The sequence below is a fragment of the Nymphaea colorata genome, chromosome 1, assembly GCF_008831285.2.
Source record: "Nymphaea colorata isolate Beijing-Zhang1983 chromosome 1, ASM883128v2, whole genome shotgun sequence".
NCBI lineage: Eukaryota > Viridiplantae > Streptophyta > Magnoliopsida > Nymphaeales > Nymphaeaceae > Nymphaea > Nymphaea colorata.
Window position 1 is genome coordinate 32358372 of NC_045138.2, and position 26775 is coordinate 32385146.

The window sequence follows — 26775 nt, forward strand, 5'->3', positions numbered from 1 at the left end:
ACATGTAAAGTTAAATTCCATTCTGCACCGTTCTTAAAACAGATTTATTTTCTTTGTAAGTGCTTATAAATATCTCTCAATAATGATCAAGGCAACGGGTAATCTATTACCAGAATTTTGCTTGTCTTCCTCTTTACGTCTGCCATTTTCCTTGCTTTGTTTTTCGGCATGCTCTTATCTCTGTTTTAACATTGTTCTTTCCATCAAATGCGCTTTAAGAGTTCTTTGTTTACTGTCCTTGAAGATTGTAAATATCCTTTTTTGCTGACTAAAAAGTTCTTCCCTTGATGGCTTGGTTGGAGGGAAAAAGAGAGATTAAACAATCATTCCTTTGTTTGGTTGGTTAATTAGAAATAAATGAAAAGAGACAAAGTGTGTGGCTAAGAAAATGGAGGAAAAAAATATGATAGATTATTGTAAATTCAATGAGATTGGGAGGGAAAGAAAAAAAATGAAGAAATAGATATGAGAACTCAAAGAAACGGAAGAAGAAGCAAGAGCAAAGGAGAAAAAAACTGTCGTCTCCTTTCCCTCCACGAGAAACTGTTGCCTCCTTTCCCTCCACGAGAAACAGTCCACACCTCTCCTTTCCCTCCACGAGAAACAGTCCACACCTGCTGCTTCTCCTTCCCCTCCATGAAAAACAGGACACACCTGCTGCGACAACCCTGTTCCAACGCCGTCTGAGGAGTGCTGTGACACTAGTTGCTGCGTTTTTCTGATTTTTTGGTTGCTGGGTTTTTCTGATTTTGTTGCTGCCCACCGTCGTTTACTTGTGGTTTCGGTTGGTATCATGTGCTTCCTTCTCGTTTTCGATCCTAAAATCGGCTTACCTTTCTTCCATTTCTGCATATTTTTGTCTGAAATGTTCCAATTGAACAGTCTATGTTTCTGCCGATCCCTCTGTTTGCTTATCTCTTCAGTGTCTCCAAGATGTTCATTTCTCCACTTTGTTTTGGAGTCAACTAGGTCGTTGTTTTCGCATATATTTCTGTCAGAAAGTTGCGATCTTACAGTTGGTGTCTGCTGTAATTCTTCAGAGGTACCGTTGGGTAGGATTGCTATTTTTTTCCGGTAAGCTCTTGAGTTTGGCAAGAATCTCTAACTTGTTGGCAAATATTAATAGTTTAACTCGAAATGTACAGCAACAGAAGATAGGTCAGGCAATAGCAGACCCAACTTACATGAAACTTTTGTCTTGTCTCTTGATTCTTGAGTGAAATTAGTTCAATTTAAACGGGAATAATTTCTCTGGTTTCATGTAATTGGGCTAGTTCATTATTGAAAATCAGCGATCATTGAAAACAAATCCCTCGGTTGACCATACATTGCTGCCCGATTGGCCCTCGGCTGATGACCATACATTGTTGCTCGATCGCCCCTCGGCTGATGAATACATCGGCTTCCAGTTGCCCCTCCACTGGCTGACCCACCGCCAACTGCCACACCACTGCATTCCCTGTTTTGTCCACTTCGCTTCAACTCTTTTGCACAATGGCAACTTCTATTTTGTTTTTCCCTTTTTCTATCTTTTGATTTTTCATTTCTCTAGGTGCACCACCAGAGGAAACACTCTCTTTCATGATCAAATTTCTGATGAATCAAATATAACTGGGAACATCAGCTTTGAACGAGTTATGTGATATTCTTCAAAATATAACACGAATGGGCACATCAGCTTTTTACTAGTTATGTGATATTCTTCTAAACGAGTTACGTGATGTTCTCGCATAGGTCCTGTTCAAATTTGAAGTGAAACAGAGTTCGCTTGGGGCAGGAAAAGATCAAAACTCAACAATTTCAGCTTGCAATTTAGAGTTTCTGTGAGACCAGAATCTGCACCAGATTCCAGCAGCAGGCGTCGTCAGCTCTGGTGCCGGAAAAGGTAGAGCATAGGTTCATTGGAAGCGCATGTATGTCAAGAATCTCTTTCAGAAATTTTTGAGTTTTGGTTGAAATTTTTCAATGGACCTCTATCGCTGGAGAGTTCCTGCACGGCTGATGAATAGGCGACGTTGAATTGCTTGACGTGTCTATTATTTTTCTACCAAGTTTTATTATTTTTAAAGTTTTGATAGAAAAAATATTGAATTTACAAGCAGTGCTTTTTCTGAAACCTCTCATTTTTTAAATATTTTTACTGGAGGTATTATTGCAAAGTATTATAAATTTTATCATTTCTTTTCCTTTCTTTTATTTAGTCCAAACAAACATGAATTTTTAGTCTTTTCTTTTTTTTCCTTTCATTTCTTTTTCTATCCAAACAAACTTTTTAATCAATCTCTTTTCTTTCCATTCCATTCATTTTCCCATTTCTCTTCCCTTCCTTTCCTTTCCCTCCCTTTCCCTCCAACCAAGCATTAGTCTCATGACCCTAGTTACCCTATCAGAGAACTCTTTAATATTCATAAGCGTGCATCTCATAAAAGTAAATGCTTTCTCAAGGGATTGAAGAGATTGCTCTTTAAACATTTTACATATTCAAAAAGTCTAGCATAAACAAATCCCTCCAAGTTAACACGATTTATAAGCTGTAAAGAATTTAAAGATGAAGGACCATCAGCTTTGCCTTGTTCAACATGTGTACATAGATTGACATGTTAACCATAGTGGCAGAGCTGAGGATTTTTTGGTTGAGGAGCATTCAAGCAACCGCTCATGTCTGGTGTGGGTACTAGGCACTCCATGTAATTTTTGAATCTTCACAGTATGATTTCACGTCCTTTTAGAGAAATTTTTATGGCTGATGACTGCCACTACCCACCACCAGCCTTCATGTATCTCTTCCAATAGTTCACTGTTCACTAACATTCAAGCACGAAAGTCCCAAGATTATTTTGAAACGTCTAATGGCAAATTAACATATCATTGCTACAAGAAAATATATATATATAATGCCGCCGTATTCTAAACCCACCATCATCGTTTGGATGAATTTTTTTCCTCATTGGATTAAAGTGATATTTTTGCATCATTTCTTCACAAATTAGAAATAAGTAGAGATATAGGAGTGTTTGGTATTGCTCCTATTTCAACCTAAAAGGACAACACACAAGTTGGAGCAATCTGAAATGCAATTAGTTTTCTATGTCAATTAACCATAGGTCATTAGGTAGGGGAGAGGAAAAGAAGGCAACAAAATAGATAGTTTATGAAAGGAAAGGATATTGAAAAGGATCTGAGAATTTTTTTTTCGTTGAGGACATCTCAACCACACATTGTTTTTTCTAATATAATGGTTAATGACATTTTTAGTTGTAAAACGATAATTTTGTTTTCTGGGTTTTTAGTCCTGATAACATTTGGGAAAAAAATCTTGAAAAACTAAAATAAAGTATTCAAATTTTGAATTTTCTCACTTGTCGATGTCTTTTTTATTAAATTAGTTTGTTTGTTTAAGGGTACTTGGAGAAATTCTAGTCCGTTTCTTTTCAAAAATTACGTTCATGACTAGGCGGCACAAGGTATCGCATTTTCAGTTTTTCACATACTTATTCATTGATGTATTATAATAGTCATTTGAGATGCATCATGCCTTAATAAAAATAGCATTTAAGAATCTTGAACTCAAAATTAAAGAACATAGCCCATTTGGGCGTCGGTCTGCCGGATCCTACGAAAGGTTAGAGGCATTAGTGTTGACAGTTGGGAAACTCAAGAGGCGGGGAGGAGACAGACAGGTTGAGGAATTCATCAAGTTCACCGCCATTCGACAGCTCTTGTAAGTTCGAACCATGAGTGGTGAAGTTCTACAGGAGAATGTTGGTACCACCAGATCAACTTGGTGGACAAGTCCTGAATGTAATCTGTTCGACGAATTGCCTGAAAAAGAACCAACCTTTCAGTTACACGTCTTAAAAGTCCGTCTCGCTGTGGAACAAGAGGCTACGCGATTGTTTCGATGGCGGCCGGCTGAAAGAAGCGTGCCAGCTGTTCGACGACATGCCGGAAAGGGATAAGGCATCCTGGGGAACGGTGATCTTCGGATACGGTAGAAACTGGCGTCCATCGATTTATTCGAAGAAATGCCTCACAGGAAGCATGTCGCTTGGAATTCGATGCTCTTGGCATATGTGAGTTCGAACCAACTTCAGCCTGCCCGTCACTTGTTCGGGGGAATGCCTCAAAGAAACTCGACCTTGTACTTGATCATGATCAATCGCTTGTCTCGAGGTTGGTCTGCGTCAGATGCACTCAACATGTTCAATTCAATGCCTTGCACTGTTCGGAACGTGGTCTTAATGATCGATGGACTGGCACATAATGGTGATAATCTCATTGCATTAAAGCTTTTCTCGTTCTTACACTCCAGCATGTGAGATGACAGGGTGACGCCTAGTGGCTTCACTGTAATGAAGTCATGTGTGGAGTTGAAATCCATTGCGTATAGTGCAGATTCACGCATTGAAAGTAAAGCCCAACTGTGGCGAGGGTGAGGAATCTGATTATATTTATAACTCGCTTATGAATATGTATGGTAAATGTAGAGATCTTGGTCAGACGGAGAATATATTTCACAGGTGACCACCTGTATCTCGTCCTTGTTTATAAGCTATGCAGTGGCAGATATCGATATTTTGCAATTACTGTATTTTAACGTCGTGTCTTAGATGGTAAAGTTTCTTAATTTGAAAAGATAACACATGTCATTTTTGTACATCAGCTTAACCTGATTGTGTCGTGGTTAATATCATAATTACAAGTATTTAACAAAATGGAGATTCTTTAAAAATATTTTTCTTTATGTTTTGATCTCCTTATAGCTGTAGTTTTGTATTTTTACTGTCTCCATGCTCACCTGTAAAACGGAGGACAAAACTTTTTTTATTTCTCTCAATAATTTATCTGCCCTTCTCTTTGTTATTTTAAATTTAAACATCTCTTCGGTTTGCCGCAATTATACAATTCTGTCTAAATAGTGGCAGACGTGCCTAATTGGGACCCAGATGGCCTGGATCATCATCAAATTAGAGCCAACATAACATTTTCAAGGTATGTGAATTTAAAATTTTCTTTTCAAAATACTGATACTAATGTAGCACTACATCTAGCTTGAAAGTGCAAAGTCATGTTTCTGTTTCTTGACAGGTTTCTGCTTGGACAGGTTGAAGAAGAAGGATTTGGTGTCATTCAATCAAATCATGGATGGTCGGATCTAGCATCATTCAATTGATAAAGGCCAAATTATTTGTTGACATAATGAAAGAGAAGAATGTTATTTCTTGCAATATGATCTCAGGATTGTTAGAAAATGGTCATGGTGAAGAAGCTCTATGGCTTTTTGTACACCTGCTGCAATCATGGTCAGATTCAAAGTCAAACCTTTCAACTTGTTCTATTGTTATAACTATTTGTTTTACTTTAGCAGCACTGGAACAGAGGAGAAAAATTCATGCAAAGATTATTAAGGTTGCTTATATGGTAGTAATGTTTTTGTTGGCAACATTAATCAGCAATTCAAACATGTATTCAAACTGTGGATGCATATTAGAATCAGAAAAAGTGTTCAGGGAGATCATGGTTCACAAGGACATTATGTCATGTAAATTTGGAATGCTTTCATCTTAGGCCTTGGACAAAATGGATGTTCAAGAAAGGCTTTGGAAACTGCAGACACAGTTTTGGACATAGCAAACCACAACACATTCATTGCAATATGATGAGGGGCTTGTAGCCATGGTGGCCTTGTTGATGAGGGGCTCAAATACTTTGGTTTAATGAATTCTAGGACCTCCTTAAAACCAAGCTTGGATCATTACATTTGTGTTATAGACATGCTGGGAAGAGCAGGCAGAGTAAGTGAAGCATGAATGATAAGGGAGATGCCATTTGTTGCAAATGTTGTAGTGTGGAGGAGCCTCCTTTCTTTATGTGTGGCTCATGGAGATCTGCATGTTGTAAATATTGCAGCTCAACAACTTCTGTCAGTTGAGCGTGACAGTGCTGAGATCTATATAATGTTAGCAAATATTTATGAAAAAAATGGGAGATTTGAGGAATCAAGGGACATCCCAGGGAGTTGGTGGGCAAAAGAGGATTGAAGGAGGAACCTGGTTGTGTCTGGATTAGAATGAGAAATCATATTCAAGCAGTGGCAGAGCTATGTTGTATATTATTTATATATAGAAACTTCAATAATTTTCAGTTTCTTTTTTCTTTCTTTTTTCTTTTTTTCTTTTTTTTTTACATATGAATGCCCTTTGAAATTTAAACTTTTCCCTTTAGCCAGAAGTTTTCTGGCTCTGCCACTGATTCAAGGTTTTGTAGTTTGAACAGGAGGGCAGGATCTGTTGCCAATGGCATGTAGAGAGAAGGAGAAAAAGGGCATAATGCGGCCGACTTGGGCCAGACATGGGTTGCGCATGCACATGTACACACACACACACACACAGAAGAACATCTGTTCCGGCACAAGATGAGCACCAAGGATGTGGTGCTGGATGGAGGGTGAAGCAGTGGTGCTGGAGCGAGTGAGCAGGTGTCCTAACTTGTGAAGGAGAGGAGGAAACTGCTTTAGGAATGAGGGGTCTCAGCGAAGCAAGGGAAGGTGGTAAAGATGGATGGGAAATGAAGAGTGCAACGTTAAGCGCGTAGTCCGTAACCATCTGATTTGTTTAAATCAGTGACCATCTTTAGTGTTGATGCTTTCTATACTTGTTTTCCACGTAGAGTGCACCCAGTTTTACCAATAGTTTTTCATTTCTTCAAAATCTTATTGGGGAAGTGATTAATGGAATTCTGAGAAACCAAGCCTTGGATCATTAACTATGGTGTAAGAGCAAACTTCTTTAAATCTTAACGGATCGCACCTTTCAATGCGCATTTAAATATCATATATATATATATATATATATATATATATATATATATATATATATACGACCCATGCAAAGGTTCAAACATTATAAAAAACGTCACATAAAAAACAATTAATTTTGTTAAGATAAAAAGTAGTACCTCCACATGTTGAAGATTGACATTTTTTCCCTTTACCCTTATCCTGCCCTGGAAGTTGCGTAAGAATGCTGAAAACACATTTAAAGATCACGTTGTGCTTTTCAGTATTATTATTATTATCCTACTATTATAATAATTCATATATTTCCAACGAGCTTAGGTAATCCAAACTCAACCATGTGAAAAGGATTCGTGAAGAGGACTACCGACGACGTGAAATAGTCTTTTATTAAACGTATCCCGTGAGGACTATCGATTAGAAAAAATAAAAAAGTTTATCCTATCAATTTTTTCTTCATGAAAATCATTTGAAATCACTATAAGTAAATTCACATGGTAGCATTAAAATATTGCGTGTACATGTTGGCCAGTTCCAAGCAGTGGCGGAACTAGGCCTAGCCATGTATTGGCAGTTGCCCACACTGACCCACTTAATTTATTTTATTTGCACATTAGTTCCCACATATAATTTAATTTATTTAATTTATTACATATTGGTGCTGCCCTTTATATTTTGGATATGCAAATCCTTTTCTATCATCAAAGATACATACAATCATGGAAGAATGGGAACTCGAATTATAGTACTCGAGCTTAAGGAGCTCAACTCAATCCGCCATAAATGTCCACATCCGCTAATATCTCCAGATTTACCCCAATCTGGAAACTTCGTTAGGCAAAAACTAATCAGATTTATTTGGCAAGATGAATATTCCAACTAAAATCGCGATTTCTTTGAGCTTGAAAGTTCTTATGAACGAAATATATGCTTTCTTAAAAATGCACTAAACCTTTTGAATGGTTAAGAGAAACATACCCGTGTTTGAAGCTTTCAAATTTGGGAATTAGAAATTGAAGTGTATATACGTCACAATAAAGTAAGGGAAGCAGGTAATATGTTGGACCATATTGAAGATTTTGAAATTTGAGCACGTTTTAAGTGGTGTGAGAAAAGATACATTTTTTAATCAACTTGCTAACCGTTGTTCCTTTTGCCTTTGTGTTGTGGAGACTAATGCTCATGGCTTAATCAATTGTAAAATAGCTAAGGAAGTTTGGAGGTATGTTGCTGCAAAGTTTGGTAGAGGAAGTATCCCCAAAGAGAGATTGCAGCTGAGTTCAAGAGATGACTACAAGCTAAGATTTCGGGGAAGTGGAGGCGTCGGTGTTGAAAGATGGCCTTCTTAATTGTTTTTTGGAATATGTGGTGCCTCAGAAACGGGTGCTTCCATGACAAACTTCAACCCCATATTAGTAGGTTTAAAAGAGAAGCTTGGAGGAACTGCATGGATGGCTTTACCTCTGTCAAATGACCTCTTGAAATAGAAATCAAACTGAGAATTTGGATGGAAACTGAACTGTATAATGTTGATATCATGGGCTCGAATAGAAATGAAATGTTAATTAACATTGTTAGAACTCAAACCAGATATGGACCGAAAATAGCTTGTTTAAGCTATGTGGATAATGGGCAAATGGGATGTGTGGTAATTATCAAGGGTTGTGGAAGGATTCACGAAGGAGAAATGGAAGCATTGGAGCGCATTCTCAGATTCCTTATGAAATATAGTAGTGACTATGTAATCATTTAATAATGCTAGCAATTATGTACACATTTGAAACGTACATATATATTCTTTTCTTGTTGAACAATGAAATCAACATGGATACGTTTCAACCTCCTTACAAAGAGGCAAATCAGGATGTTCTTAGTCCCATACAGGCTACATGATTGGCAAATAAATCATTTGAAATTTCATTTGTTAAAAAGGCTAACAATCATATGAATATATTTTTTGTCTCATTCATATATCTGAAAACATTTAACTACCTTAAAACAAGGCTAACCTGGACTTTTTTAAAATATATACTGACAAGCTAAATTAGAAGTTTGTATTAAGTTCAGCATACAAACTAATATACATTGAAAAACGCATGGTATGTTTTTCTTTTATTGTTTCCCATAATTACTTAACTCCTTTAACAACAAGAATTTCAAAGCATTTATTTTAAAATTCATGCAATACATAATCATATGACAAAACACGTATTTTGTTGATTAGCAAGGCCTAATCATTATTATGACTATTTAAAAGAATGAATAAGTAACCCATAGTCTATCATACAAGTATTTTTCATCTTGTACAATTTTCATCAATATACCATGTCATAGAAAGAATTTCATTTAACTTATCATTCATATAATCATTTTCATGGTCAAATATTTAAATCATAACAAGCAAATAAATTGCTTACTGTCATGTTAGATTTGTCAAGCATTTCATGAAGCTCAACACATAGTTCTACTACTAAATGCATAGATCGCTACAAGATGATCATTGAGATCACTAATAAGCTTCAGTAGATTCATTACCAAACTGATTCTTAGTTGGTTCATTATCTGACTGCTTATTACCATATTCAATCGATCAAAGTGATCATCAAAGGAGTCATTATATTTGTACTATTGGAATAATTTCATCTCATGTAACAAGAAAAAAAAATCATATACCTTACTTTTATTTGGGTATACAATACATACGTATTTGTAAGCATATCATTTCATTTTTAGATATGCATTTAACATGCATTATAGATCTCCAAAGATCTCAATATGGATATAGTTAGTGTGGATCTCATTATATTCATGAGTATTATTTTACTGACAAATATTAAAATCAAATTCATTCCCAAATAGGAACTTGCTTAATAACATGCTAGCATAGTTTAATCCATAAATGAACAAATAACATAATGTGTTTGGATCTAATATAAACAGAATATAGATGTTTAACCATATATCCAAATATTTATATATTCAAATCTAAATCAAAGTTGTATGTAAGGTGGATCTTAAGCAATAGATAGATCCAATTCCAAAAGTTACATGAATATAAAGATTCAAATTATATTAGCATAGATCCAAACTGATAATATCTACAATACAACTAATATGAATTTAAAACACATGATCCTCATTGAAATATTATACAATATGATTTAACAATCATATTTGCATTAATGTTAACCCATATCTCTTTTGAGAAAATCAAGTTATCATGTACTAGCACTTTAGTGTTACAATGCTTCAAATAAAATTTATTCTTGCCAATATGATTTTAGTTCAAGAGTGTTATATCATAACTCTTGAACATGCATTAAAACAAATTCATTTTTCTAAGAAAGAGAAACAAATAAAGTTTTATTCAATAGTTCTCTAGAATGATCTTTGGATCTAGCATGACAACAAATATTACAATATGATCAGATCCAAAAGTAAACATGATAACATTTACAAAGCAAATAGGATATGAACTTTTTTTTTCTTTTCACATATTCAAACAAATCAGTTTAGATCTAAAGCTAAGCTTTATGTAATGTGGATTTTATCAGTTCAAATATAGAAATTCAGATCACATCAACATATATCCAACCATAACAATAGGAAAAGATAACAAATATCTCGTCTCAAAAGACAATATAGTTCTCTTAAGTCAACACCAAAGATTTTTTCTTTACTTACTTTTAATGTGACGGAAATCTAAATTCATACTCATAGTCATCTCTAATGAGAGCAAATAAAGTTTCATGTACCAGAACTTTTAGTACAACACATCTTCAAATAAAATATTTCATTAATATGACTTTCATCATATTTAAGAGTGTTACTTTACAACTGCAAGCAAAATGCAAATATGATGATATGTTGGATTCAATGTTAGTATAAATATCTGGAGCCAATGATCCAAACAAATTAATATGATTCAAAATCTATCATGAATCAAGCACAATGGTATATGGATCTCACCATGTCTAAGAGTGTTGATTTACACTTCTTAGCATACCAACATATAGTAACATAATCATCCCTTTTAACTGGGATAAAAATATTGAAATATAAGCTTTGTTCAGAGAATATCTTTCTTAAAAGATAGAAGAAATTCATCTGTTAGCACTCTAGTGCTACTCACATTGAAAAATGTACAACTCTTAAAACCATTAGATCTAAAAATGAGTGCACATTATAATATGTTTAGATTTAATATAAATAAGATATAGATATTGAACAAGTAAAATCAGATCATGCTCTAAAAGAGTGCAGCTTTTAGTGTGAGATCCAAATTCAACAACTAAATGGATATATAAAATAAAGTTTTGATCATATCTAATTTCAGCATGGACCAAAAATAGCCATAAATATCCATAAAGTAAGTATAATAACATATATTTGAACCAACATAAACATGATATTGATTTTTAACCAATACCCTAACCAATTGAGATCTGAATAGGTCATGATCTCAACTAAATATAAATATGGATCTAAGTAATGATTCGATCCAAAGCAAAAATTCGGATGATTATTTAGATTCAGATCATGCCAATGTGGATCCATCAAATCCAATATGAATGTGTTTCAACATAATATCCATATCCAAATAAAATTTAGTTAGTGTCAGAAACACATGATTTATATCATCATTGGGTCATGCACACACTAAATAATAACATTGCATAAACATACTTAGTTAACCATTTAGTCTTTTCGTCTTGCCCAGTTCCCTCCCACTCTTGAAATCACTCTAAATTAATTCATGACAAGTAGGGAACAATAAAGGAAGAGCAACATAAAATATATCGTATCAAGAGATCTTCAATAATATTCTAAAGCATGCACAAAATCTCAAATTTAAACTTAAACTTAGAACCTAAATTTCCCTTTGCTTTTCAAATATACTTTTAGAACCCTTTTTCAGAAATTTAATAAGCCTAAGGGTACCTGTACTTAATTGTACATAAAACCTTGGTTTACCGTAGAAATTGCAAAAGTTTTCCTGGAAGCTTTTTTCAGAAATTTATAATAAATTTGAGGGCATTACCACGCAATTTCGTATAAAGTTCTCGGTTTTAGCTGAAATTAACTTTCGCAAGCCTTTTTTTGAAAACGTTTTCAGCAAAAGTGTTGCGTCTTTAATTTGAAATAAATTAGACAGCCTTTTTGAAATCAGATGAAAAGTATGGACTGTTCTCATAATTTCTGGTTTTTGGGTATAAATTCAGTCCGACCCGTTTCTCTTTCTCATGCTATCCTCACGATTTCTCTCTCTTCTCTAGAACTTTGTCCCCTAGGGTTTCAACCGTCGTTTTAAACCTGAACAACTGGCCGGGCCACCGTCGGGTACCCGGTACCCGGCCCGTTACGGACCTGGGCTCGGGCCTTGAAATAATGGTTTTCGAGCTGAGGTTAACGGGCTCAGTCCAGCCCAGTAATTAACGGGTCGGGTTCGGGCCTGCCGTTGTGGCCCGAGAAGCCCGACATCATTTTTTTTTTGAAGGTAGCCGAGCGATGCGCATTGCTCGAGGTCTGCCAGAACATGACCATTCCCTTATATCTCTTCACTCCTGTCATCTGAGGGACCGAGCCTTAAGTTGAAACCCAAGACCCAATATTAGGTGGGCACGGCTAGACCCGTTTCTAAACGAGCCGGGCCTCGAGCTGATAATGTCGGGCCTCTTTTTTACATTTTTAACGCTGCCCGATGCCCAGCCTTCCCTCGTTCTTCCTCTTCGCTCAAACGGCGTCCGACCCTCGTTCTTCCTCTTCGCTCGTGCCTTTGCTGCCAGCGTGTGGAAGATGACGTGCGGTTACAAGATGATCCCACCTCTCTCTCCCGCGCGCGCTCTTTCTCCCCCATATCATTCTTTCTGGTTTTGCAAGAAAGCATCCATCCGATCGCATGATGACGAGAAGTAACCCGTAGAAGGAAAGGCCAAGGAAACCCCGACGGCGAATACCATTGGGAGAGTACACCCACAGTAATGATCGAGAGTCGAATCAGCCGAAGGGCTTGGCAGAGAAGGCTTAGATGAAGCATTTGAGGCTGCGGGTGGTACGCATGAAGCGTCAATCGCCCCTCCAGATGATTCCCTCCATATATTTATCAACTAACGTTTCTCTTTATCTGTTGTAAGCTTGTAGCCAATTGAAGTAATTTGACACAATCTGTTATCGATTAATTTCAGAATAACTTGTTTAGTGTTGGAATGGTCTGCTGCGATGGTGATGTTCGTCTAAATGAGAAATCAACCATATGACAGTGGAGGTATGTAACTGTTTTCTGCGCTTTTTCTCACCTTGGGTTGCAGACCAGAAAGTTTTCATCTTCAATAATCAAGTACCAAAGATTGGGCACTTGAGATTTTAATTTTATTTTGCTTCTTTAATGGTGTCGAACATTCTGGAGGGTGCCGTGTTCGTCTTGACCTCCAGAAATTAGTTCAGTATTCACTATTTCCTGGTCAGTATTCACTATTTCCTGGTCAGTATTCACTATTTCTTGGCCATCGTGAATGAGAAGATGAAGGGCCGAAAAATTGAAGAATGTGAAATTTATGCTCCCAAAACGTTCAAGTATAAGGGAAAGGTGGTGAACTTTAGATTGAGAAGGATTCCACCTAACCTGAAGAAAGCTGCCATTATCGTCAACAAAGAGATGGGGTCAACAATGCCTTCAGAAGGCTGATAAACCATACATTAACATACTTACATTATTTGGGAACTTATAAAACTGAATTACAAGAACTCACCTCAAGCTTATTTAGTGAGCTATCACTCAAGTACCCAACGTCCTTACACTTAAACTCTCACACTCCATCTCAGGAAGTGCGCACACTAACTCACTAAACTCTGCTCAGAACACTCACCATGTGCAAGACACAAAGGCCAGCACAGTCGATATACATACATTTATTATTTTTTTACCCTTAATCCTTACATTTAAGCACCGTCTTTCTCACAGCTTCTTGAGTGTTGTCGACTCTTTCAAGAGAGTCAGCGAGGTGATGACTATTTACAGTGTTTGCGATCTCCTAGTTTTCCAACAGTGCCATGCGCCCCTCTGCTCTCAGCTGCTCGTAGAACCTGGCGATAAACTCCTCCGCCTTCTCGTCCACCTGCACCCCGTCGTTCTCGTCATCCTCCGACGGGTAGTTGCTCGACATTACGACCGTCTCGCCGTTGTCGATGAGATCGATTGCATCCAGGGAATTGGAGCACTCGGGCGAGGGGTGGACTGATGGCCTGATGGTGGCGATGGGCTCCGCAGGGTCCCGTGGGTTGATACAGGGGAGGTGCCTGAGTTTCTTCTTCACGGCTTTTAAAATAGGTTTGGTGGGACTTCTTCTTACGCCCTTCCTCATTCTTCCGAAGGCAAGAACCACGAGACTGTAGAGGCGCTTCGTCCCCTTCATCCTTTGATTTCCCAGTCTGTTTCTGCAGGATGGTGGCGTGAGGAATGCGAAGCAGAAGACGTATTTGTAGGAGAGATTTGGGCCGGGATGATTTAAACGGAGAACTAAGCATTTTAAGGTACGATTACAATTCTTGTTTTGGTTTTTTGCTGAACAAAAGTTGACTAATTCATCCTGCCTTTTTCCTTTTTTAACGACCATTATTTTTCATCTGTGTGACAGGCTGACAGCACAAATGAAGTCCTGCATCCATTTTGAACCAACAGACCTTCGAGTCAGGATTTGAAGAAGAAACGAAGATTTCAGTGGTCGAGGTCCATCTGTTTCCACAATCCGGTAATAAAAGATCCGGTTGAAACTGCCACCATAGCCATGAAGTCATTGAACAGACTGAAGAAAGAAACTTCAGACTCCAAACAGCGAAAGAGATTTGCAAAAGGAAGATCATGGCATACCCTTGCATGAATGAACTCCTCAACCCGGCCGTTCGGGAAATGGCCGAGCAGCCTTGGCCCCTGCCCATGCCGAAGTATGGGCTCGAAGGTTCCGATCTCGTCCACACGATCGAAGAAGACATCGACCCGGTGGTCGTAAATTCGAACCAGTACCTCTCTGTGCACCACCTCTAAAGACACTGGAACACCTCGTTGGTCATGGAACCCTTGAGCTGAACCACCTGCAGCGTCTTATCCCCCAAGCACATGTTCCCACTGAGATGCCAACGTGTGCAGTATCTGGTGCACTTCCTTGGGAAGGCGGACCACTGAGATGTCTCTCTTTCTTTCTCAATGGCACCATACTCACGACAAAAATTTACTCAAGAGAACTTTCCAACAAACTTGTAAAAAGGACAAGATTTTTCGACAAATCTGAAAAGATTTTGAGTGCTTGTTTATAAGCTTTGAAGATCGATATTCTGCAGCTAGTAGGAAGGCGACTTGATCTTTTAGAGACAGCCTGTTTATAGCAACTCTCTAGCCAAAATCGGCATCAATTCCACCTCTAATTTTGTTAACGGAGAAAATATCTCCACCTTCCTTCAATAAACGGATCTCGTCGCGAGGGAACGACAGAAATCGTGGTTTTTCTGAAACAGGAAGAATTTTCCCGATTTCTTATACAACGAAGAAGAAGATGGCAGATCCAAAGGGGCAGTGGGACTCCGAAGTAAAGCGAAGGTCGAGATCGTTTTCATTCTTTTTATTTGGGCGAACCATTACCGCTAATGGTTGTTTCTACGTCAGCCAACTTCCACTTGGCAACTTTCTATTGGCTGTTCAGAAGTTTTCCGACGTATTGGACAACGCTTTTTCTTCGTTCCTGCAGGGAGGAAGCTTCTCGTTGGAATACTCTTTTGCTTTCTCAACCAGTTTAGAACTGTTATCTGACCAGCATATTCAACACATATAGGGATCAGGCTATTTACTTTTAGCATAACTAGAAACCAGATTACCGCTGTATGAGAAACCAGAAATGGCTGGACGACGAACGACAACAGTCCGGAAAACCAGATTACCGCTGCTGCTGCAGTAGTAGCGGCAGAGGTAGCAGGACGAAAGGGGTGTGGCTGCCAAGTCTTGAAAAGGCCCTAGTACTTTTTATAAGTCAAGAGGTATTGTTCATATTTTACTCATTTTAAATTACGTTATTCGAAAATTGCATGTAAATTCTAAATTTTCCAAAAATCGGCACCTTTCCTCCTTTTGAATTGGCTGTGCCCAATCATGTCTGATTGGCATGTAGAAGGTAATTAGGATCACCTCATATTGCAAAAGGTTGATCAGATGAATACCCATTAATTCAAGGTAAATACTTCATAAGACACTATAATAAAGTTATATATATATATATATATATATATATATATATATATATATATATATATATATATATATATATATATATATATATATATATATATAACATTAGTACCTGATTTTAGTGACACACACACACACGTCCCTCTTAAGCGCTTCCTGATAAGGAAGCAGCGCTTTTCAGTCGTCACCTAGCCATGTAATCAATATAATGGTCCACCGAGTCCTGCATCATTCAGTTCATCTCCTTGCCTTCACACAAATTTCCTCTCAGCCCATAATTGGCATAAGGGTACTCCTGGAGCAAGCCATGACCGGCTTCTGCTTATTGCTTGCTGCAACGAAGAAGCCAGAGATCCGAATTCATGGCGGACGGCGGCAGGTGACCGCGAAGGAGAAGATCACAGGGCAATGGAGACGGCTCTCAAGCTGTATAATGCCATGAAAGATCGAAATCTGCGAGAATTAGCAGACGTCCTGGCCGACGAGTGCAGATGTATCTGCCTAAACCGCCCCGTCATTCAGATGGACGGTGACGTAGACATGTCACTTGCATTTGTATGTATTACATTAACAGAAATAACACTTTCATAAAATTGATCATAGTTATGCCAAAAGTAAATAGCCTGATCCCTATATGTGTTGAATATGCTGGTCAGATAACAGTTCTAAACTGGTTGAGAAAGCAAAAGAGTATTCCAACGAGAAGCTTCCTCCCTGCAGGAACGAAGAAAAAGCGTTGTCCAATACGTCGGAAAACTTCTCAACAGCCAATAGAAAGTTGCCAAGTGGAAGTTGGCTGACGTAGAAACAACCATTAGCGGTAATGGTTCGCCCAAATGAAAAGAATGAAAACGATCTCGACCTTCGCTTTACTTCGGAATCCCACTCCCCCTTTGGATCTGCCATCTTCTTCTTCGTTGTATAAGAAATCGGGAAAATTCTTCCTGTTTCAGAAATTCTTCCTGGAGATATTTTCTCCGTTAACAAAATTAGAGGTGGAATTGATGGCGATTTTGGCTAGAGAGTTGCTATAAACAGGGAGTTCGTGAAGTTCGTCGGGAGGGGTTCCAGCAGTGGTCATCTTTTTCCTTTTTTCCCTCTTTGAACTTGGGTTGTGCTTTCTTTGTTTCCAGGCCTTCTCTTTTTCCTCCATTTCTGTGGGGTTTTATTTCTCGAGAGATCTAGTTACAATTTTTAGAGATTACCGGTGCTTCAATTCAATTGGCGTTTACTGTTTTTCTGTTTTCCGTTTTTAATTTATCTAGAGACATCACTTAAAAGTGAGAGTTTGTGTTCGTTTGGATTTTCTGTTTTCCTGAATGTTGGGGTTTTTCTAGTTCGTTACGTTTGGCTTTCGTTTTCTTCTGATTTTGTGGGAGTTCGTGGGTTTCACCTCGAATTGGTGGGAACGCAATTTGTTCTAAATTTTAAGCCTTTTTTAACTACGACCATTTCTCGTCCCTCGGCAACAATTGTTATCCAAGAATTCTCAGCACTGGATTTTTTTTTCTGCCTTTGTTATTGTCTTTCTCGAGTGGACACTGTACATTTCTTGTGATATTAGCATTCTTGCCAACTGGGAATTCTCATCTACCTTTATCTTTCTCTTGTCCAAGTAACCAACCAAAAGATGCTGTCTCTCTAAAAGATCAAGTCGCCTTCCTACTAGCTACAGAATTTGATCTTCAAAGCTTATAAACAAGCACTCAAAATCTTTTCAGATTTGTCGAAAAATCTTGTCCTTTTTATAAGTTTGTTGGAAAGTTCTCTTGAGTAAATTTTTGTCGTCAGTATGGAGGCCATTGGGAAAGAAACAGACATCTCAGTGGTCCGCCTTCCTAAGGAAGTGCTCCAGATACTAGACACATTGGCATCTCTGTGGGAACATGTGCTTGGGGATAAGAAGTTGCAGGTGGTTCAGCTCAAGGGTGCCATGACCAACGAGGTGTCCAGTGTCTTTGGAGGTGGTACACAGAGAGGTACTGGTTCGAATTTACGACCAAGGCGTCGATGTCTTCTTCGATCGTGAGGACGAGATCGGAACCTTCGAGTGCATGTCGAAGCATGGGCAGGGGCCAAGGCTGCTCGGCCATTTCCCGAACGGCCGGGTTGAGGAGTTCATTCATGCAAGGGTATGCCATGATCTTCCTTCTGCAAATCTCTTTCCCTGTTTGGAATCTGAAGTTTCTTTCTTTACTCTGTTCATTAACTTCATGGCTATGGTGGCAGTTTCAACTGTATCTTTCATTACCGGATTGTGGAAACAGATGGACCTCGACCACTGAAATCTTCGTTTCTTCTTCAAATCATGACTCGAAGGTCTGTAGGTTCAAAATGGATGCAGGACTTCATTTGTGCTGCATCTGTGCTTGAGCATCTTGCCCAAAAGATTAGGTGATCAGTAGAAAATCTATAGTTTTCCAGTCCTTTTCATACTATAAGAATAGCTTTCATAGAAAAAATTATAGTAAAAAAAAATACGAACCTTTCATATGCTTTCATTGTTTGAGATGACAAACCTTTTTTCATCGACAGGTCTCTCTCACTCTTTCTAAGAATCTCCTGTCACATAAAAAAGGAAGTTTTTTTGGGTTCTCCAAATTCACACCTAAGTTATTTACTGATGAATTAACCTCTGTTTGCCTTATTAGGATTAACAAATCCTCTATGACATTACTGCTATGCATCTTAATTATCTTCTGTTTTTCTTCTCTTTTCAAGGGTGTCACTGTCACAGATGAAAACTAATGGCGGTTTGAAAAGGATTAAGCCTGGATGAATGTGTGAGCAGTCCATATTTTGTGCTGTTTCTTTTGGAAAATGGAACTAACATTACCTAATCTTTTAACCTGAACATATATTAGTCAACTTTTGTATTAAACTAAAAGCTCCAAAGCTCTAATTTTTTTTTAATGATCAGGAATAAAACCAAAAGAGGAGATGTAATCAGCTGTCAAATCATATCTTAAAATGCTTAGTCCTCCTCTTGAACTGAAGCATTTGGACCCAACAAAAAAGTAAACGACGCCGGCTCATCAGGATGGATATTGATAGTATCCTTTTACATGCATGTATATGTATTGCTAATGCTTCCATCTTTCCATCTGAATCCGATTCAATTTCTTAATGGCATATTAATTTTTTTTTTATATCCAATTTTTTCAAGACAGTATGGTTGAATATCCGATCGAAATTAGATTTATTTACATCCCTACCAAAGATGAGATGAATAGTTATGCTTGAAACTGTTTATTCTTGTGGGCTACAAACGGCTATAAAAGGCATCAAGTTTTTGCTGCAAATCTGGATGCTGCTAAAAATTGAACTGTCATCCCAACGCAATAACATTTCCAACCTAACACACATGGACTAAATAAACTTTTAGCAACAAATACATGACAATACCAATTTAATAAGATCGTAGCTGTTTACTAAAAGTCATACATAAAGAAATGTAATAACTAAGAAAGAGGTGCATAACGATTCACAAGGATAAAAATACATAGAAAATGAAATCCATGAACCATATGGCGTACAACAAAAAGCAAAATTTAAACTCAAATCTAATAGCAAGAAAGTACACAACTAGAATCACAAAAGAATAAACACATATCGGTTACAACTAGAATCACAAAACAAGAAACGCACATTAAGAAGAAGCCATGAACCGCATATCATGTGACATAAGAGTTTTAAGAAAAACATGTGAAAGAAATGCTTTCATCAACTTCCATATACTCGCAAGCCCGTGGTTGACAGGCCTTGAGATCACTGTTAGCATGCTCGGTAGCAATTCGTCCTTCAACAATCAAATTTAAAGAAGAATTATACATACGTGAGCAGCAAAGATACAAGAAAATAACATTTCACGCAACATTATACATATAAGTAAAAAGGCTCATGTTTCAACGCATCGGTAACAAGAATGATAATTTTAGGTTTCAATATTATTATGAAAAGGGTTGGTTTGCCGAATATGCCACACTTGCCCTCGTTGGTTATATATGGCTATCAAGACATAATGCCAACATAATTTGTGGAGATTTTTACTACTATTGTTGACATTGGATGCCGCATAACATTTAGCGTGCGAACTGGAGATTTTAAAGTTTGAGAATTCGTATATAAGTTTTATAAACTTAAGCATGTGCTTTGTTTGAGAGGATAGAGTTGGCTGAATGCTGTGAGAGATATTGTGCGTCGACGAGCCTGCCCGATAAGTTATCGGAGGTAGTCCAATTAGGCCCAATAACTTATATTTAATATTGTTTTATAATATATATATATATATATTATTTTATATTTAAAATATTATTTTTAATGTTAATTGAGCGGAATGGGGCTGGGCCCAGGCTCAAGTTCCAGACAGTCAGGCCGGGTCAAGGCTGCTCTTATGCGCTGCGGCCTTGCCAGGTGCCCTGTTGTTTGAAAACTTAGATATCATAGACAAAAAATGAGAGATATAGTGCTCTGCACTATGGCAGAAAATGACTCAAATTCGGAAGCTATATATAAAAGTAAAAAAGCATGTGTCTTGATATATTCGATCACAAAGGACAGAAGCTTTAGGTTTTAAAATCGGTGAAACAAAAAATTTAATTATTGCTTGTTCTAAGAGCAAGAATTTGAATTTTTCATATATTGTGCAACCATTAAACTGAGAAAAAAAACAAAATGGCCTTGAGTTTCATATTTATGCTGCAAAACATAAACATATTTTCTTCTTGAATATTAATTATCCAGTACAAAAAGTCGAAGAATAATGTATACTAGTAAAAAATCTTGGGGAATGTGGCCCTTACATTTTCATGAACAAATTCAAGTGACCTTCTAAAGATATATGCCTGAAGAAAAGACACTCGAATTCATTTGAATCACGACTTCAGCCTTTTTTGCAACGGCTAGAATCTTGGATTCCACGACGAGGGGATAGAACATGAGAGCGGAAGTGAAAAGTTGCAGGTGGACTTGGTGGAGGATGTTGCCTAGTGGATACAATTGCAGTCAGAAGCTCAAGGACATTCTTCACAATCTGAGTCGTTCTTGTCAGGGTCGGACTTTGGCGTTCTTCCTTTATGCAGGTCCTTGAAAGTTGAAACCTCTCTCTCTCTCTCTCATTTGCTCCATGATTGTTTCAGCATGGGCTTTGCTCCACATCACCATGAAGAACGCCTCAAGGCATCTGATCTGGGTGACGCGTCATTGCTTAGTGAGGCGTATGCCTTAGGTCGCATATTGAAAACCGCTCTCTCTTTCAGTAATCTCTTGGACTGCCGATGAACACCCAGTCCTTGTCTCTTTTTCCAACGCCCTCTCTCTCTCTTAAGTGATCGCTGGCTTTCTCGCCCTTGCGCTCTAGCTCTTTCTCCCTCGCTTTTCACCATTGAAACTTATGAACTTTGCACGAGAACAGTCGTTCCTGACATAGCTAGTTGTAATTTTCAATGTGAAATTTGAGTCGTGGATGGGTTGCTTGGGATACATAGAAAGATTCTAGGCTTCCTGTAGAAGATGTTGATATCACAATTTTGATCACATGCAAGGAAGGTTTAATTTTAAGCTGTTTAATTACTTATTTAGGCTGTTTGCAAAAATGTTTATGTTACTGTTTATATCATAAAGTTATACAAAGGTGTCCATTTAAATGCAGGTACTACATGAACTTCCAAAGCACATAGTCTGCAACACTGTTATTAAAATCAATTCTATAATCAAATAAATCAACTGCCCAATTCAGGTAAATTGAATTGGAATGACTCAATGAGAATAGGTGTGAATTGGCAAAAATTTATATATATATATATATATATATATATATATATATATATATATATATATATATATATATATATATATATATATATCATCAAAATGCAAAATTAAAAAAAAACTCTAGAAACATAAATAATCATAATAATTATAAGTAGTAATAAACGGATAAATGATAAACATCTGACACCTTGCCCCCATTAAATATGCCATGGAATCAAAGTAATTTGCCATAAGCTATTAACAACATGTTTTTTACATGTATTTTTATTTTATATACTTGTTATTTTTGCAATTGTTTTTAATGTTGAAAATATTTTTATGCATATTATATACTTTGCAGTTTTGGTCATGATGCTTACACTTGTCTATGCTTCTTCAGTCTTTGCCTCGCTTTAGGGACTTAATGTTTTGCTTCACATCATCAAATTTGATAACATCAGAAAGAACATTAACCTTTGCTTAAAACATGAATACTTTTCAGGTGTCGTCCTTTGTGAAGCTAAACAAATATTTAGACCAATAGAGCATTAGTTGATTTCCTCTTTTCAGTGTCAATTGTATTTCTTCTACATTTGGCTTGAAATTCAAAATTTGATTTACGTTGCATGGTGGGCAAGGAGGTTGGATCGGCAACCTTATCTTTAACAAAGCCTTTCCTTTCATGAGAACTGATGGCAAAAGTGAGGAGCAAAAGAGAGTCTCATTAGGGAGGGTATGGTAAGCCCAAGAGAGAGAGAGAGAGCTCAAAAGCTATCCTTCTTCTTGTCCATATTATTTGAATATTTTTTTGGAATATTGTGCTTCGAAACTTGTTATTTTGAATGTTATTTTTTATTTTTTACATTATCTTAAAACTATTCTGTATTTCAAATTTTTAGTCATGATACTTGTGCATCGCTTGGCATTATTACACATCGTTTCACTTCACATACTCAATGCATCACTTTGCATCAATACACTTAACAACGTTGGTATTTTAGATCTGGATATGTGAATGTAGAGCTGAACAATTGATTTTTAAGTACTTGCGGTCATCGGAACCTATTTTTATATCTAAGAAACATATATTTTCTGTTGATTCTAAGTTAATTAATATTTGATCAAATTTGAACTGATTTTGGCCAGTTTCAATACACATGTTCTTCATGAATTGTAGCAGTTTTTCATGTTTTTGGATGAGAAAATATGAGTTCCAGGGCTTCAAAATTTGAGGTTTTTCTGTCAATCACTCAAGAGTAGAGTTAGAACCAAGAATCAAAGAAAATAATTAAAGTTTATCAATATTTGAGCAGAGAACACAACACTCTTGATGCATATCATTTTTTTTAAATCGGCAGATTTTTCTTCAATTTATTCACATATGTTGTGTTGTTTTTGTTGATGCTGTCTCATCGTAGTTTGACCACTAGTTCTCCAAGTGTGTAATAATGTTGAATGCTTGGCTGGAGAAGAGAATGGAAGCAATTTTAAGTTGTTTAATTGTTTATTCTAATAGTTTACAAAAATGTTTATGCTATTGTTTATATCAAAAAGTTGTACAAATGTGTCTATTTGAATGTAACTTCCACATGAACTTCCAAAGCACATGGCTTACAACAATGTAATTAAAATTAATTTCATAATCAAATCACTTAGTGTCCTAATTCAAGTAAATTGAATTGGAAAGTCTATATATATATATATATATATATATATATATATATATATATATATATATATATATATATATATATATATATATATATATATATATATATATATATATATATATATATATATATATATTATCATCAAAATGCAAAATTGAAAAAGAAAACTCTAGAAACATAAGTAATCATATAATTACAAATAGTAACAAACAAATGAATAAATAAGATACAACACATGGCAGCATTAAATAAGTCATGAAACCAGTGATTTGCCACAGGCTGTGAACAACGACTAACATGAGCTAAAATTGTTATATCTTATATCATTGTTGCTTGAAGAGTAGTTTCCAAGTTTGATATCATTTTTATCAATATTATATTCTTTACAGTTTTCATCCTGATGCTTTGGTTCACTATGCATCAATGTGCTTCTCCTCTCTTCACGGGTTTAAAGCTTTGCTTCCCCTCATCACATTTAACAATATTGGACATAAAATTTACCTTTGCTTAAAACATGAATACTTTTCAGGTGTCATCCTTTGTGAAGCTAAACAAATATTTGGACTGCTAGAGAATCATCTTTTTAGATGTGTATATATGAATGTAGAGCTAGGCAGTTGATTTTTAAGTACTCATGATTAGTAGAACCTATTTATATATTAAAGAAGCAGATATTTTCTGTTGATTCTAAGTTAGTTATTTGATCAAATTTGAACTGATTTTCGCCTGGTTTCCACTTTCCATAGGCATGAGTTCTTCACGAATTCTTGTAATGTTTCATGATTTTGAATGAGAAAATATGAGTTTTAAGGCTTCAAAAATTGAGGGTTTTGCAGTCAATTGATTGAAAGTTGAGTTAAAACTAAGAATCAAAGAAAATAATTGAGAAAATTGATCAACATTTGAGCAAAGAACACAATACTCTCACTGCATATTATTTGTCTTAATATTAGAATATTTTCATCAATTTATTCACATATGTTTTCTTGTTATTTTTGTTGTTGTTGTCTCATTGTAGTTAGACCACTTGTTCGCCAGGCGTGTTTTGATGTTGAAAGCTTGGTTTATGAAGAGATTAGAAGTATGTCTTCACTGCTACGAAAGAGCAATTTCAAGTTGTTTAATTGCTTATTTTAGCTGCTTGAGAAATGTTTATGCTAGAAAATTGTATAAAGGTGTCCATTTAAATGCAGCTTTCACATAAACCTCCAAATCACGTAGCATAAAGCAATGTTATTAAAATCAATCTCATAATCAAATGAATCAGCTACCCAATTCAGGTATATTGAATTGGGTAGCTGATTGAAATAACTTATTAAGAATCATGTGTGAATTGGTAAAAAATAATCATATAAATTATAAATTGTAAATAAACAATAAATGAATCAAATATGACACGTTGCACCATTAAGTAAGCCATGAACTCAAAGTGATTTGCCATAAGCAATGAACAATGATTGGCACGAGATGAATATGTGTTTTTTACATGTATTTTTATTTTACATAATTGTTATTTTAGCATTTGTTTTTAATTTTGAAATTTTGACTTTATTTTTATGAATATTATATACTTGACAATTTTGGTCCTAATGCTTACGCTTCAATACACTTCCTTTTGCTTCACAAGCTTAATGCTTTGCTTCGCCTCACCATATTTACCAACATTGAAACTAACTTTAACCGTTTCTTAAAACATGAATACTTGTCAGTGTCGCCTTTTGTGAAGTTAAACACATGCTTGTACCAACTGAGAATAGTTGGACAGTTGATTTTTACGTATTAATCAAGTTCATTTAACCTATTTATACATTAAGAAAACATATATTTTTTGTAGATTTTAAGTTAATTATTTGAACAAATTTGAACTGATTTTCACTGGCTTCCACAAAGATGTGTTTTTCACTAATTCTAGCAGTGTTTCATTATTTTGGATGATAAAATATAATAATTAAGCATTCAAAAACTGGGGGTTATGTTGTCAATCATTTGAGAGTCGAGTTAGAACCAAGAATCAAATAAAATAAATGACAATTTGATCAACATTTGAGCGAAGACACAACACTCTTTGTAGGTCTTTTTTTTTTTTAAACAACATATTTTTCTTCAATTTATTCACATTTGTTTTCTTGTTATTTTCGCTATTGTTGTCCCATTTTAGTTAGACTACTTGTTCGCCAGACACAAACTAATGTTGAATGGCTGGTGGGAGAAAAGATTGGAAGTGTGCCTTCGCAGCTAAAAAGAGTAACTTTAAGCTATTTAATTGCTTGTTCTAGCTGTTTGCATAAATGTTTATTTTATTGTTTATATTTGAATGTAGTACAAAGGTGTGTATTTAAATGCACCTTCCACATAAACTTCCAAAGCACATAGTCTGCAACAATGTTATTATAATCAATTTCATAATCAAATCTATCAGGTACCAAATTGGGGTAAACTGAAATGGAATAATTTAATAAGAATTTGGTACAAATTGATAAAAAATCATAACATACATATATTTGTCATGAATATGAAAATTAACAAAAGAAAACTTGAGAAGCAAAGAGGTGTAACGATTGGAGACAGTTCTGCAGCCAATATTTGAAATGGGCCCGTGATGTTATGGGCAAAAAAGGCGCTTGGCTAAGGTCAACCACAAATAGGTGTAACGATTAATGTTTGCACAGAGAGAGAGGTTATTGTTTTATTATCGTTTCATTGATAATTTTATATACATACATATATGCATATAAGTATACCACTTATATAAAAGATAAAAACTAGACTCACAAAAATAATTAGTAAAGTGTTTTTATGCAACATAACTTTATGGATATGGTTTTAAGAGTGATTTGATGAGCAACACTTATCAAGTTAATCATTTTCAAAATTTTAATAATGTTTTTTAATAGTAAAAAGTGCACGACTCTTGTAACATAGGAATTTTTATAGTAAAAAAATAAATATTTTACAAAAAATAACTTATATTGAATTGATGTTCATTAACACGTCAGGATGTTCAAATTTTGTTTATAATAACTTTTAACATTAAATTAGAAGGACGTTATATATATATATATATATATATAAACTGATTTGTGGTGACCATGAATTCCGTTCAACCATTCCAATGATTACCAGTCGTCTCACCTTTCGTTTGTGTGGTAGGATTGTCGATAGATTGCCCTGATGTCAAATGTCATTCTCTTGCCCTCTCATACACACCTTAACAGTAACCTTTTTATTTAGGAAGGTCCAACAGTTTTATGTTTGGGTAATCCATTCTCTTTACCGTTTTCTCTCTCCCTCTCTCTCTCCCTTTATATATATATATATATATATAT

At 36.0% G+C, this 26775-nt stretch overlaps 1 protein-coding gene across 3 annotated transcripts; it reads left to right on the forward strand.

The window, feature by feature from the left end:
• The first annotated feature begins 3393 nt into the window (after window positions 1–3393).
• LOC116250720 (pentatricopeptide repeat-containing protein At2g35030, mitochondrial-like) lies at window positions 3394–6822 on the forward strand. Of its 3 annotated transcripts, none has more exons than XR_004171477.2 (3): window positions 3394–4992; window positions 5089–5303; window positions 6268–6822. XR_004171477.2 is itself a non-coding variant. In XM_031624575.2 (3 exons), the coding sequence occupies exons 1-3, from the start codon at window positions 4026–4028 to the stop codon at window positions 5171–5173; spliced, it is 399 nt and encodes a 132-aa protein (XP_031480435.1). In that variant the 5' UTR covers window positions 3396–4025; the 3' UTR covers window positions 5174–5419. The 3 variants fall into 3 exon arrangements, 1 of the variants encoding a protein (XP_031480435.1); XR_004171478.2 differs by having other exon boundaries at window positions 5105–5303; XM_031624575.2 differs by lacking the exon at window positions 6268–6822 and having other exon boundaries at window positions 3396–4266; window positions 4920–4992; window positions 5089–5419.
• The last annotated feature ends 19953 nt before the right edge of the window (window positions 6823–26775 follow it).